The 14,809-nt window shown below is 58.6% G+C and overlaps 5 protein-coding genes across 5 annotated transcripts; 2 read left to right on the forward strand and 3 right to left on the reverse strand.

Annotated features, from left to right (window-relative positions):
- The first annotated feature begins 450 nt into the window (after positions 1–450).
- Positions 451–4,713, forward strand: THITE_2121288 (uncharacterized protein). The gene is made up of 3 exons (XM_003656486.1): positions 451–769; positions 870–4,188; positions 4,245–4,713. Exons 1-3 carry the CDS (start codon positions 767–769, stop codon positions 4,592–4,594), a joined length of 3,672 nt encoding a protein of 1,223 aa, XP_003656534.1. The 5' UTR covers positions 451–766; the 3' UTR covers positions 4,595–4,713.
- THITE_2121289 (uncharacterized protein) lies at positions 4,697–6,382 on the reverse strand. The gene has a single exon (XM_003656487.1). The coding sequence runs from the start codon at positions 6,285–6,287 to the stop codon at positions 4,833–4,835; it is 1,455 nt and encodes a 484-aa protein (XP_003656535.1). The 5' UTR covers positions 6,288–6,382; the 3' UTR covers positions 4,697–4,832.
- An 849-nt stretch (positions 6,383–7,231) lies between these two features.
- THITE_2121291 (glycosyltransferase family 90 protein) lies at positions 7,232–10,069 on the forward strand. Its single transcript, XM_003656488.1, has one exon. The coding sequence runs from the start codon at positions 7,603–7,605 to the stop codon at positions 10,003–10,005; it is 2,403 nt and encodes an 800-aa protein (XP_003656536.1). The 5' UTR covers positions 7,232–7,602; the 3' UTR covers positions 10,006–10,069.
- Positions 10,070–11,583, reverse strand: THITE_2121292 (uncharacterized protein). Its single transcript, XM_003656489.1, has 2 exons — positions 10,566–11,583; positions 10,070–10,486 (listed from the first exon to the last, which is right to left on the reverse strand). The coding sequence occupies exons 1-2, from the start codon at positions 11,170–11,172 to the stop codon at positions 10,134–10,136; spliced, it is 960 nt and encodes a 319-aa protein (XP_003656537.1). The 5' UTR covers positions 11,173–11,583; the 3' UTR covers positions 10,070–10,133.
- A 1,225-nt stretch (positions 11,584–12,808) lies between these two features.
- On the reverse strand, positions 12,809–14,349 carry THITE_2121296 (glycoside hydrolase family 18 protein). The gene is made up of 4 exons (XM_003656490.1): positions 14,074–14,349; positions 13,786–14,017; positions 13,174–13,706; positions 12,809–13,060 (listed from the first exon to the last, which is right to left on the reverse strand). Exons 1-4 carry the CDS (start codon positions 14,251–14,253, stop codon positions 12,971–12,973), a joined length of 1,035 nt encoding a protein of 344 aa, XP_003656538.1. The 5' UTR covers positions 14,254–14,349; the 3' UTR covers positions 12,809–12,970.
- Between the last annotated feature and the right edge of the window lie 460 nt (positions 14,350–14,809).

The raw sequence follows: 14,809 nt of genomic DNA on the forward strand, positions 1-14,809 counted from the left end.
GTCTTAGGGCTGGGTCGACCAGCGGCAAATGATTCAGCGTCGGCCTTAAGCAAAAGAGGACCTACTGAGCAGTAACCTACAGTAACTATCTTGCTCTCTGGTGATATCTAAGGTTGTGGCTTGGCCTCTCCGGAAGCTCGCCTTTGCCTTGCGTATGGTGTCACCATCTAAGTTGCTGCGTACTCCGTGCTGCGGGAACGGGGAAGTAACTAACTGGAGGTATTGTAAGGTACCCGTATCTTTGACTTATCAACTCAGATCATAACAGGTCTTAGGTGGGGTACTCTCTCGGCGGCGGCTTGCTTGCTTGGATGGCTTGCGCGGCTCGCGGGGCAAGCTTTGTGGCTGAGTCGCAATTCTCTCCGTGCATACGAAGTACTCCATGGTGTAGTGTAGGAAATAGTGTACTCCGTCGGGTACTTTCCAGGTTCTTTGCTACTCGCTGCGCAGCAAGGCTGCCCCACTAGCATTTTCATCGCTGCCCTTTCGTCACTGCACAGGGGTGCGGAGGAACGGCCATCAGGCACCACCGTTGGCGGCCCCAAGATTCCTGCTTGGGCGGCTTCGAACCGCGCAGTTTACCCACGGTACCCATACTCGCACCTGGATCGCAAACCACAGATTCCCGTGCCGCCAGCGCGTTCGTTTTTTTTTTGCTGTTGGCGACCAGCTATCCACGACCGGACACCTACTGGCTTGACTGCGCGATAATCGGTTTACTGCGGCCAATTTTCAGGTTACTTAGCACGCGCGTGACGGACCCGCCATGGTAAGCATCGCCGTCGAACCGGCAACCCCGCCGGCGCCGGCGCCCGCTCCCGCGCCCGCACATCGGAGACCGGGCATCGCTGACCGCGAGCTTGTTCTAGGGCATCACTCGTCGTGCAAAGGACAAGGCCGCGCGGGCCGACCGGTCTGCCGCCGGAACCGGCCAAGCGGGTCCCAGCAAGCCTAAGAAGGCTACCTTCGACACGACCAAGAAGAAGGAGATCGGCGTCTCGGACCTCACGCTGCTGCGCACCGTGTCCAACGAGGCCATCAACGAGAACTTGAAGAAGCGGTTCGAGGGCGGGGAGATCTACACGTACATCGGCCATGTCTTGGTGTCGGTCAACCCCTTCCGCGATCTCGGCATCTACACCGAGCAGGTCCTCAACAGCTACCGGGGAAAGAACCGGCTGGAGATGCCCCCGCACGTGTTTGCCATTGCTGAGTCTGCCTATTACAACATGAAGGCGTACAAGGACAACCAGTGCGTCATCATCTCGGGCGAGTCCGGTGCTGGCAAGACAGAGGCGGCCAAGCGCATCATGCAGTACATCGCCAATGTCTCGGGCGGCGAGACGGGTGACATCCAGCAGATCAAGGACATGGTCCTGGCGACCAACCCCCTGCTGGAATCCTTCGGCAATGCAAAAACGTTGCGGAACAACAACTCGTCGCGATTCGGCAAGTATCTGCAGATCCACTTCAACGCCCAGGGCGAGCCCGTAGGCGCCGACATCACAAACTACCTGCTCGAGAAGTCGCGCGTAGTCGGCCAGATCACGAACGAGCGCAACTTCCACATCTTCTACCAGTTCACCAAGGGCGCTTCGCAGCACTACCGGGAGATATTTGGAGTGCAGAAGCCGGAGACATACATTTACACGAGCAGATCCAAGTGCTTCAATGTCGACGGAATTGATGACTTGGCTGACTTCCAGGACACGCTCAACGCCATGAAGGTCATCGGCCTCTCTCAGGCGGAGCAGGACAGCATCTTCCGAATGCTAGCCGCCATCCTCTGGACGGGCAACCTCGTCTTTCGCGAGGACGACAGCGGATACGCCGCCGTGTCAGACCAGTCCGTGGTGGACTTCCTGGCCTACCTCCTCGAAGTCGACCCTGCCCGGCTGGTCCACGCGATTACGATCCGGATCCTGACGCCGAGAAACGGAGAGGTGATCGAATCCCCCGCCAATGTGGCCCAAGCGATGGCGACTAGAGACGCCCTGGCCAAGGCCATCTACAACAACTTGTTCGACTGGATCGTCGAGCGGATAAACCAGTCTCTGAGGGCGCGGCAAGCGACGGCGAACTCGATTGGCATTCTTGACATTTACGGCTTCGAGATCTTTGAGAAGAACAGTTTCGAGCAGCTCTGCATCAACTACGTGAACGAGAAACTGCAGCAGATCTTCATCCAGTTAACCTTGAAGGCGGAGCAGGAGGAGTACGCGCGGGAGCAGATCAAGTGGACTCCCATCTCTTACTTCGACAACAAGATCGTGTGCGACCTGATCGAGTCCATCAGGCCACCCGGTATCTTCTCCGCCATGAAGGATGCTACAAAGACCGCCCACGCCGACCCGGCCGCCTGCGACCGCACCTTCATGCAGAGCATCAACGGCATGTCGAATCCTCACCTCACCCCCCGGCAGGGCAGTTTTATTGTCAAGCACTACGCCGGCGACGTCACATACACCGTAGATGGCATTACGGACAAGAACAAGGACCAGCTGCTGAAGGGCCTGCTCAACCTCTTCCAGATCAGCCAAAACAGGTTCATCCACACCCTCTTCCCCGACCAGGTCGACCAGGATAACCGGAAACAACCTCCGTCAGCGGGCGACAGGATACGAGCCTCGGCCAACGCGCTCGTCGACACGCTCATGAAGTGCCAGCCTTCGTATATCCGGACCATTAAGCCCAACGAGAACAAATCGCCCAGCGAGTATAACGTTCCCAACGTCCTGCACCAGATCAAGTATCTCGGTCTTCAGGAAAACGTGCGTATCCGGCGCGCTGGCTTCGCCTACCGCCAGTCTTTCGAGAAGTTTGTCGATCGCTTCTTCCTTCTCTCGCCCGCCACCTCGTATGCTGGCGAGTACACCTGGCAAGGGTCCTACGAAGCGGCCGTCAAGCAGATCCTGAAGGATACGAGCATTCCCCAGGAAGAATGGCAGCTCGGCGTCACCAAGGCTTTCATCAAGTCCCCTGAGACACTGTTTGCGCTCGAACACATGCGAGACCGGTACTGGCATAACATGGCGACGCGCATCCAGCGGATGTGGCGGGCATACTTGGCTTACAGGGCAGAGGCGGCAACCCGTATTCAGCGTTTCTGGAGGAAGAAGCGAGTCGGGGCCGAGTACCTCCAGCTCCGGGAGGAGGGCCACAGAGTCCTGCAGGGCCGGAAAGAGCGCAGGAGGATGAGCCTTCTGGGCTCGCGACGGTTCCTTGGCGACTACCTGGGCATCAATGCCAGCACCGGCCCCGGAGCCCAGGTCCGGAACGCTATCCAACTGGGAAGCAACGAGAAAGCAGTCTTCTCCTGCCGCGGCGAGATCCTCGAGGCAAAGTTTGGCCGATCCAGCAAGCCGAGCCCCAGAATCCTGATTGTCACCAACAGCAAGTACTACATTGTGGCACAGGTGTTGGGCCAGAACCACCAGGTTCAGATCGTGGTGGAGCGTGCTCTCCCCCTGGGTGCCATCAAGTTCATCGGCACGTCTACGTGCCGCGACGACTGGTTTTCCTTGGGCGTGGGGTCGCAACAAGAGGCTGATCCCCTGCTCAACTGCGTGCTCAAGACGGAGATGTTCACGCAGATGAAGAGGGTAATGCCGGGCGGGTTCAACCTGAAGATTGGAGACACGATCGAGTACGCCAAGAAGCCGGGCAAGATGCAGGTGGTGAAGGTGCTGAAGGACGCGCCCACTCCGCACGACTTCTACAAAAGCGGCGCCGTGCATACGCAGCAGGGCGAGCCGGCGAACTCCGTTTCGCGGCCGACGCCCAAGGGCAAGCCGGTTCCGCCGAGACCGATCACCCGGGGTAAGCTCATCAAGCCTGGCGGGCCAGGTGGCAGACCTTCCCGGTTCCCAGTCAACCGCACTCCTCAGCCCCGGCCGTCAGCAGTCACATCTACATCGGCTGCTGCAACCGCGTCGTCACGGCCCGTCCCTCAACCCCATGCGGCGGCGGCGGCGGCGGCGGCGGCGGCATCGGTCACCATTCCCTCACACACTCGACAGCAATCCAACTCGTCAGCCGTCCGCGCGCCTCCTCCCCCGCCACCAGCGGCGCCGCCTGTAAAACCAAAAATTATGGCCAAGGTATTATATGATTTCGTTGGCCAGAGGGACAATGAGCTGTCGATCAAGGCGGGCGAGTTGATCGAAATCGTCCAGAAGGAAAACAACGGTGAGTTTGTAAGCCCAGATACGAAGGCTGATTATTGCTGACCAATCCCTTGCCAGGCTGGTGGCTCGCGAAGAATGCTGCCGGGCAAGCGTGGGTTCCTGCCGCCTATGTGGAGGAACAAGAGGCCGCCCCTGTCGTGGCGCCGCGTCCCCCTCCGCCTCCGCCGGCGGCGAACGGTGCTGTTGCGAAAGCGAAGCCGGCGGCGCCACAGCCCCCCGCCAAGCGCCCGGCCGCCGGCAAGAAGCCTGCGGCTCTGCAGGCTCGCGATTCCGGTATGAGCCTAAACGGGTCGGACAGCAGCAGGAGCAATACCCCGACGCCAAGTCTGGCCGGGAGCTTAGCGGATGCCTTGCTGGCGAGGAAGAACGCCATGGCAAAGAAGGATGATGATGATGACGAATGGTAGATGCTAGCTAGCTTTCATGTCTTGTCGCAAGTTGTGGAATGCCAGGGCGGTTTTTTTTGTGCGATCCGCCGCGGGAGCGAACATATCGTGTCGGATAAAGCTGTTAGAGAAGTGCCGTCTTGTGACAAAGTTCAAAATCTAGAAGCGGTCCCGATGGCCGGCATATTCTGCAACCGCCTTTTCTATCCCGATGAACAAGCGCAATGCTAGCGGCGTCGCTTGCGACCCAGAGAGTAACTCAGCCATCGTCTTCCCTCGACCGGACTGTTCGCCTGCGAATCAACTCCGCCAAAGGCACGTCGTCGTCCTTGTTGTCCGCAGATATAAGTTCCTCCTCAACGTCCTCGTCCACACCATAGTCCCACAGGCGGTCGCCGTCAGAGTTCGTCCAGAGGTGCGTCTCAACCCACTCGTCGTTCTCACCATCCCTTTCTTCCCCGGAACGGGGCAGCTCGTCCGTCTCTTCCAACTCGGCAATGATTCCGGACCGCTGGTGAACCTGTTGCGCGTGCACCCTCCGCCTCCTCAGGAAGTCCTCCTTCTGCCGCTTGGCAAAAGCCGCCTTCACCTCTTCAGGGGTCTGATACTGGTCGTATCTTGGACCCAGCTGCTGCGCAGCACCGGGCCACGCACCCCTCCTCGCCTGTCGCATCCTCTCCGGATCGGGGGGCGGCCACAGCCCAGGCAGATCATTGAAACCGTTCTCCTCCCACTCCCACCCGGGACCCTTCCCGGGAGTCTCGTTGTTAATCACCGGCCCGCCTCCGAACACCGGCAAGAACCACCTGAGGGGGTTCCGCGTCCCCATCGCCTGCGCCATGTTCGCAAACACGCCGATGTCGTACGGAAACTCGATCCGCTCGAGCGTCTCGCGCAGCGCGGCGTCATCGTCGCTCCAGAAGTGCCCACCCCCGGGGCCCGTGTCGTCCATGCGCGCCAGCACGGCCTCATGCCGATCCACCTCCCAGTTCTCGATCATGGTGCAGTTGAAGACCCACCCCTTGACGGTGGTAAACAGCAGCACGCCGAGGGCGAAGACGGTCGCCGCATTCGCCAGCGCCAGCACCGTCAAGCCGATCAGGCTGGACAGCGACGGGCCGAGGTAGGCGGGCAGGCGGCGGGCCGCCCACACGGCGGCGGCGCGGTGCCACAGCAGGCGGGCCAGGTACCACAGCGCGAGGTTCGTGTACAGCAGGAAGCGCAGGAAGTACGGGAAGGTCTGCATCGAGACGCAGCTGCCCGTCCACGGGCAGTGGTGGTCCATCTTGGGGATGCAGCGCCCGCAGTGCCGGCAGTGGTGGGCGCGGAGCGGCTTCGGGGCGGCGCATTTCTTGCACCAGCGCGCGCGTTTGTGGAGGGTCGAGATCGAGGTCGAGCTCCAGGCAGCGCGGAGGTCGGGCTCGCGCTCGCGCGAGGGATTGGGGGCAGACGAGGATGACGACGGTGGTGATGGCGGGAAGCGGTACCGACCCGGGTCGACGGTGCAGGCGCGGTAATAGGTCCACCAGAGGCACAGAAGCAGGATGTTGAAGGTGAGTGTTTGGCGGCGAGTGAGAGGCCCAGGGTCGAGGGCGGGGTCGCTGTTGAAGAGGTACTGCGAGTAGTAGCCCTGGAAGAGGATCAGAGCGCACACGGCGGGGATGTAGAGGAGATGCAGGCCCGGCGTCGCGGGGCCGGTCTTGAGCGAGGTCATTGTCGGAGCTGCGTTGGGTTGGCCATGGGACCCGGCCCCGGATGAGCAGAGACACGGTTCGAGTTGCTGAGAGAAGGAAGACGCGTCGTTGGCACTTGCGTCACTGGTCGGGTTATTACCTGGTACTGTACCTAACTGACTGTGTTCCGTGTTCTTACTGTGTAAGAGGTACCTAGCTGCGCCGTATTACCGTATATCCGTACTGCAGAGTTGACGACTCATGCCCATCCTGGGCGGAATATGGAATGGACAGAGGATCCGTAATTAACGCTCCTGTCTCAAGCCCTGTCAGGCACAGCCCGGTATTGTGGAGACACCAAGGGGGAATGCTTGGCGCGAGTACAGATTTACATTCACACCCTCCGTAAACGCCTGCCTGCCTGAACACCTAACACGTCGTCCAACACCGCCCCTCAATATCAATAATGGGTTGACACTTGCTATTCATGCCCCCAGCTAGCTGCTAACCTCGACAGCCCCGTGGGCCCTTCTTTGCTGGGTTTGATGCATCCCAGGGTGCGTGACTCGACCGGGGATTCCCGCGGCGCTCAGCCCCCGACCGCGACGACAACGACAACGACCTCATGGCGAACCGGTTGACGGCGCTGTGGTAAGCGCGCCTCGAACCAGCACTTCCAATGCATTGGAAAATCCGTGGTTAACGCTAGCTTGTCTCCCATTCAGCGCCGTTGTCTTCTTTCTGTGGCTCGCATACAACCTGGAAGACCATCAGACCATAGGTGAGCCGTCCCGATCCCGTTTCGCTTCGACTCGGTCCGAGGGCTAATGGAGCATGCGACGACAAAAGAGCAGCCCCGGCTCTCCTCTCTGCTTGTTCTCTTCATCGCAGCCGTGTCCTCTTATGTCGTTAGCTTTTTTGCCGTCTGGCTTCCCGGTGCAAACGGCAGATTCGGTCCGTCTCACCCTTCACCCCGTTTCTCTGATCGCCTTTAGGTGCTGATGATTGACTCGTCACCCTGCAGATGATGAGCTGGGCCCGTTGAAGGTTGTTCGTCCCGACCTTCCCAAGAAACCGCGGCGATACTTTCTGCCCGGTCTGATCATCTGTATCATTCTGCGACTGGAAGTCTTCCACCGCGTGACCTTCGATCTCCAATGTTCAAAGCCCGGGATTGAGGTAACTCCTTTCTTTTTCTTCTTATAACCCGTCTCTTTTCATGAACCTTCTCGTCTCCATGCTGATAGTGGGCAGGCATTTCTGCCATTACTGATCCTCGTATATGAGCTCGCGCCAGGACGCAGGGCACGTTCGCGGGTTGTTGATGGCGATGGCGACAAAGAGGTCAATCTCGGAATGACTCTCTTCGACGCCCTAGGTGTCTGGATAAACGAGTCAAGGGCGTCTCTGATCATCGGCGTCGTGATGCTGACTTTGGGCACCTACCTTGCGTCGTCGCAAGATCCCCCATCAACTTTCTTCTGCTCAAGCCAGGACCGACGACTCTTTATTGGCTTCTTGCAATGGACCGGCTTGTTGCTGGACGCAGCCATCGCCGTTGTCGCCTGGCGTACTCTTGCCTGGGCCCGAACCACTAAATCCCGCCTGAGAACTTTGAGCGTCATTCTTCTGGTCTCCTCGCTGGGCGCTGCGCTGGCATACTGGACGTCACGCCTAGTATTTCACGCCAGCCTAGCTGGCTACCATTTTAGGGGCCTCGACTCCCTCTACTTCTTTGATGTTGTGGTCGACGGCCTGGCATTCTCCGCCTTCCTCATTGCTACCAGCCTCCTCGCCACCGAAGGAAGTCCTCTGTCGCTGGTGGGCACCATTACTTTCATCCTTGGCCTCCCGCTAGCCGTCCAGAAGACGAGGTTGATTGGGACGTGGGAGAACGTGTCGCCCGTCGTGACTTACCTGGCACTAATGTGTATCTGCTTCGGATTCTCGTCGTTTATCTACGCAAGCAACATGCAGTCCGTTGCCATTGTGCATCGGGCCTTCGTGGTGTTTCTTCTCGTCATTCTCACCATCGCGGCGACCATCTACACTCCGATCAAGGCACTCCAAATTGTCGATAACCATCCGCTGGTCAAGGTCATCTACAATGCCAGGATTGAAGCTGACCGATGGTTGCGCCACGCCACCGTCAGCGACTCGTTGCCCGTCGCAGTCCAGGAATACAAAGAGCGCCACAACGGGCGAGAGCCGCCCCCGAAGTTTGACATCTGGTATGACTTCGCCAAAAACCGCCGCTCGGAGATCCTCGATCACTTTCCGCAAATGGAAAATGACCTCCTCCCGTTCTGGGGCATACCGCCGGCAAAAATCAGAGAGGATACCCGCCGTGCCGCGGCGGAGCCCGACATGGCCATGCTTCAGATCCGGGGGGGCAAGCCTCAGCACAATCTTCCTCCGGGAAGCCCGTACAAGGCCGTAATGGATGATCTGCTTGACCTAGTGAAGGGCTTTGCCGGACACCTTCCGGACATGGAACTCACCATCAACTTAGACGAGCGGCCCCGGGTGCTTGCGCCGTGGGATGAGGTGCAGAGGGTTACTCGCACGGCATATCGGAAGCGAGTAAGCAAGTTGCTGCCGAGGGCCGCTCCCAATCTCGGCGAGATGCCCGAGGCTCAGGCCGCCATCACCGACAAGCTTGTGGCCCAAAAGAACTTCACTTCGGTGAGGGCGCTCCGGGAGATGACAGCGCTGACTTGTCCGCCGGGGACTAAGGCGCGCGCGGCAACCCACTGGGATATCCGAGACTTTTGCACTGCGTGTGCCGAACCGCAGTCTCAAGGCCTTTACCTGGCGAACTGGCCGCTGTCCCAAGACATCTGCCACCAGTCCGATCTGCTCCGCCTGCACAGCTTCCACATGACTTCTCCCGAGCTACGTCCTCTGCAGGAGCTGGTCCCCGTCTTCAGCCGGGCGAAAACGGACAGCTACAGCGACATCCTCATACCGCTCCGGCGCATTAGCGAACCAGCCGAGCCGACCACAGAGACCTTCGACATGAAATACAAACAACTCTTTTGGCGCGGAAACGTGGCCCGGCTCGGCTCCAGCCACGAGCTCGTCCGCGGCGGCCACCAGGAGCGGCTCGTCCACGCTCTCAACAACCCCACCCGCTCGGAGAAGACGAGGCTCCTCCTGCCGCGCAAGAAAAATAGATGGGCGTTCGAGGAGCTACCCACGGCCGAGCTCAACACTTTTCTGCCGATAGACGTCTCGTTCGCCAGCTACACTGCGTGCCGGAGTCCCAACGGCGGCGACTGCGACGCTGCAGCCAACGAGTTCCCAAAGAAGCCAGAGGTTACGGAACCCTTGCGGAACCAGTATGTGATGGTCGTCGACACGGATAACGGGCCTCCGCGCGAATTCTTGCGCACTCTCCGGTCAAACAGTGTTCCCTTTTATGCCTCCATCTTCAAGGAGTGGTACAGCGAGCGGCTGAGGCCGTGGGTGGATTTTGTCCCCATCGATCTGCGCCTCCATGCATTGCACGGCACTCTCGCGTATTTCACCGGCATCCAGGACGGCAAGAAAAACCAAGACATACGCAAGCTGAACGGAAGGGAGCTTGTGATGCGGGGCCGGCCGGAAGACGCTGAATGGATTGCTGAGCAGGGGAAACGCTGGGCTGAAAAAGCGCTGCGGAGGGAGGACATGGAAGTCTATTTATTCCGGCTATTACTGGAATGGGGGCGGATTGTGGACGACAACAGGGACGAGAGTAGATTTGTATTACCATAGTTTCCAAGATGAGTTGTATACAATGGCTGGATATTTTCCCCCTTTTTTTTTTTTAAAAAAAAAAAAAAAATCAAACTGACCGCCGTCCTGTGCCAGTAGTAAATAGCAGCGATACCTTAACTCAAGCATCATGACAGCGACTCCTCCAGCAACGGATGCTGGCCGTGTCCCATCGCCCTGATCTGGATCTGCATGCTCTCCAGGACGCGCGCCTTGAGACTTTGATCCTCAATGTCCCAATCCGGAAACAGGCCATGAGCGCTCGTGAAGTGGTAGTTCTTCAAAATGTGCCACATGCGCATGATTTCGTCGGCGCTTAGGGGAATCATGTTGGGGATACTCCACAGAAAGCTGAAGGTATTCACTCCCTTGGGCCGCTCCCTCGGATTTCCCAGCGCATCAATGCTCCAGTTGCTCCGCCCGGCCGGCGTCATCATCAGCGTGTCCGCGGTGAAGAGATGTCCCTCATAGAGCAAAACCACTGGGTAAGCGTGTCAGCACATTCTCGCCCTGACTCTTCCCTCTTACCAAGGCAGCGGGAAGCAGTTCTGGCGACTTACAGCTCCCCGGGAAGTGGCCCCCCAACTTGACCACCCTGACTCCCGTGTCGACCCCGTCCACCTCCACCTTCGTCTCGATTTCGTCCAAAAACAACTGCCTCTCCTCGTTCCGCCGCGCAAGCCACCGCTTGTCGTCCGCTGCAAGGTAGACCTTGCAATTGAACCGCTCCGCCCATTCCAGGTGCGACGAATAGAAATGCGGGTGCGAAATCACCATCGCCTTGACGCCGCCCATGTCATTCACTTTCTGCACCGTCTCCTCATCCAGGTACGTGATGCAATCCCACAGCACGTTGCCCGCAGGCGTCGGTATGAGCACCGCGCGCTGGCCAATGGCGAACTTCGGAACGGTTATGATGGATGTGAAGAGGGGCGGCTGTCCAGATGCGGAGAGGGAAGGAAGAGGATGCGGGCGGAAGGGGTGAAACTCGTTGTGGTGTTCGCCGGCCTCGCGCAGCGCCGCGAGGGTGGTGAAGCTCTGGCCCGACGGCGGCGTGTACTGGCGCGGATCATCGCAGATAAAGCACGTCGTCAGGGCGGTGCGGTCGGCCGTGCCGTGCTGCGTGCCGCAGGTGTTGCAGACGAGGTAGGAAGAGGAAGATACCATGATGAAAATATGGTAATGCCTTGAGGGGCTGTGCTTTGATGATCGGGGCTCGTTGGAGAGCTTGTGGTCCGATAGAGGCTCAATGTTCAACACACCCGACACCCTGACTTACACAGCATACACAGAGAGAGTACCTACGCACCGCGTATCCGGATCGAGAAGCTTCAGGGCGGGGTAAGGAAGAAGTGCAGGTAAGGGAGGTAAGACGGGGAAATTCCGGCCGTGTCTGCTTTACCAGACATGAAAGGTAGGTATGTACCCGCATTGTAGAAAGCAGTACGTCATTAAATGTACGTCGTGAGAACCGGCAAGACTGCGCCGTCGCACTGAGCGAAGTTAGGTGCACCGAGTCCGTTTGGCGATAGACGTCATATTTCCCTTGAACCCACTTTCCCGTTGTGCTGAACGAAGTGGAAAAAGGAGGCTTCAAGAAAAGGGTTGGACCATTCACCTAACTAAATAGGCCAATGAGGTCAGCCCGCAGGTCATCCATGATGGATTCAAAGCAGACGGCCAATGAATACCTACATTACACGGTACATACCTAACTGAGGTCAAAGGCTAGGTTGGAACTGAAGAGCGTAGTTCCTTCATTTCAGGCCTGTTAAATCTGCCGTGAAGAGGAAACCTGCAGCCCTCCACGCTGCCGTTGCAATGCCAGCCTGCATCGCGTGGGGAGACATTGCCTGGAGAAACACTTCTCGGAATGCTGCCCCGGGCAAGGCTGGCAGCCGCCGCTGCGAGACCTTGCATCTTGCTGAATGGAACGGTGACAGATCCCCCACTCGATCTCTCATGGCGGACAGGCTGCATTCCAGCCCAACCCCAAATTCCGGCCCCTCCTTGCCCCCCTTCTCCCACCTCCCTCCCTCCAAATCCAGCCCGGTCCTCTCGGCCCTACACGACAACCTGTTCGATTCGGGAGAAACGACCAGAAACAACAACTAACCATCGTCTCATTATTATTAAGCACAGGCTGGGCAGCGCGCAGCGCACGAGACGTGGCAGTCCCCGAGACCTGGTCTCGCCTGCCGACTTAATGCCATACTCTCTGTCGCCACAGCATGATTCTATTCCGATCCCTGGCTTGGGCAGCGAAGACGGGTATCATCGTCCGGAACTCTCACAATTCAGCAATTGAACTCGCTTATTGGGCACGCCATCCTGCTCTTTGTGTTCCTTGTGTCCCCTGACCCCCCACCTTACACTGCCATCGCTGACGTCGCGTTGTCAGATCTGTGCGACTTGGGCGCGCCGCCTCCGCCACGATCGCTGACTTGGCCCGCTCCGGTTGAGGGAATCCCCCTGACAGCCCTAGGCACAAAGATGCAGAAAGTAGAACACGTCATCGACGCTTTGCGGGAAAGATGAAGGCCTCCTGAACTCGACGCGAGCCCAACGTCTATTCCGAGTGCTACCCCTGGTCTAACTTGGCAAGTAGCTGTCTCGATGCCTAAGCCGATGTGTGTACACATTCAGCACTTCTCCGTTTGCTTGTGCCACCATCGACCCGACCCCAGGAAAACAGGAAAATAGGCAAAAGCCGTCACGAACACAGAAAGAAATCACGTGGAGGAGAAAAGGAAAACCCCCTAGGACCCTTCCCTGATTCGCTTTTTTTTGGACACTATCGAGACAGAACTCTAAGCTGACAGTGCGTCTGGACTGTGCCTCTGTATCTCATTGTTACATGGTTTGCACCAAGCCGTCATAAGAGGGAATACACGTGAGAAAACAAGAAGTGGCCAAGTCTGGCCCATCCAGCCCCTGGCCGAGGGACGGGGACGGCGAGTAGACGTCAGGAGCTGTGCAACGTTTTGAAGCCTGTCGCAACGAGACTTCTCTTGGTGTCTTTGGCATCAGACGGTGCACTCCAGTAGAACAGCCCCTGTACGGAATTAAGGTCAGCACGCAGAGTGGCGGGAGAGACAGACGGAAGAAAAGGACTGGAAAGCTTGTACATACCCCCAGCCCCTTTTGCTTGCAAAAGGTAGCCTTCACCTTGACCGTGTCCGGGTTGTCATAAGTGACGAAGCCGCCATCCCCGCCCACGCATTGCGCCGCAACGGCCCGCTTGTCGACTTGCTCCTTGGTCCCCTTCCTCGGGAGCTGGCTGTACTCGAACGAACCATCGTTGCCCCCCGAACCGCGGTTCTTGTGGCCCGGCCCGGTCACATGGAGGAAGCTGCGCCCAAAGAGCGGAATCCCGAGCAGGATCTTCTTGCCAGGCACGCCAGAGGACATGATGTATTGCGCGCCAGAGGCCCCGGACGGCTCGTCCTTGTTGATGGCGTAGAGCTGGGCGTGATGGCCGCTCTTGTGGGTCCAGTCGCCAAAGAAGTCGTAGGCTGTGAGATTGAGCGTGTCGAGGTATGCGCTGGTCTGCTGGAGGTCGATGTTTTGAAGGATCGGCTTCGCCGCCGGCAGAGCGGCAGTGAGCAGGTAGCGGTCCTCGGGGAGATGGATGCGGATCGCCGCCACAAGCGCGAGGAAGTCATTCCCTTGCTGCGGGGTGCATGGATATTCCCAAACAACTGAGGCGATGCTGTCAACGTTGCCCCGATCGAGTGATCTGCTGGGACCTGCAGAAAGGGAAAAGGGGCAGGAACTGACTGTCGATGCCGTCGAGGCCTGACGCCTCGACCAAGCCTCGAGCAGAGCGAGCAAAATTGTCTCGGAGGACGGCGTTGGAGGCCACGATGGGGAAAGTCTCGGCCGACTCGCCGCCACCGATGGAGAGCAGAACTTGCAAGTGGGGGTATCGCGCCTTGAGATGCATTAGGGATCCCAAAGCGCCTTGAACACCGTCACACGGCGCTCTGGCATCGGCATATTCGTCACTTAGCTAGCTCCCAACCTCGTCAGACGGCCGCTGGAGCAATCGAGATGCAGCGAACTCACCAATACCCCTCCGTCCGGCATCACGTTGGCAAAGGCGTAGTAGACCCGGTTGATGCATCCGTAGTTCAGCTGGCCGGGCGTGTCCCCGTTGTAGACCCTGTAGTTGGGCCAGTATACGGCGTTCGTGTATATAACATGGGCCGCGCTTGTGATGCGAGACTTGCGTGACGAGGATGACATGGTGCTCAGAAATGCTGGGAGGGCGGCCGATACGGCGTGCCGAAGCGGGCGAAGCTAAGAGCGTTTGGGACAGATTGAGTCCACGAAGTATGCAGAGAGAGCGAGGTCAACCGCTCACTCAAGGCCCTGGCTGCGTGATTATCCTCCCTTTTCAGCAAGAGGCTTGGGCCAGCGCATGTTGGACTGACGGACTGGAGGTGCTGGTCGGGCAGCAAGGGGCCGCCGGGTGGCAGGGGAGACAACAGACTTGGGAGACGTGTGTGTTTATACATGGCTGAAACCAACGCTCGTGTCGACTCGTTCGAGGAGGTCAGCGACCAAGCAGCATGCCCAAGCTGCTGATGTGGAGCCGGGAGCAGGCATCGGAACCAGAACGGCCCACGAGTGCAAGATTCGTGGAAGCACTGCGGCATGAGATAACGTGCGCCGGCAGTAAGGCTTGGTCAAGGGTAAAACAGGGGAAAGCAAGGGACTGACGGGCGATCGGAGGGCGATGCATCGCTACATACCCGGGTTAAGTCGCGGGGGGAACGATGGGGACGATAGGGGTTAATCC

Source organism: Thermothielavioides terrestris, chromosome 5 (assembly GCF_000226115.1).
Source record: "Thermothielavioides terrestris NRRL 8126 chromosome 5, complete sequence".
In the NCBI taxonomy this organism is placed as follows: domain Eukaryota; kingdom Fungi; phylum Ascomycota; class Sordariomycetes; order Sordariales; family Chaetomiaceae; genus Thermothielavioides; species Thermothielavioides terrestris.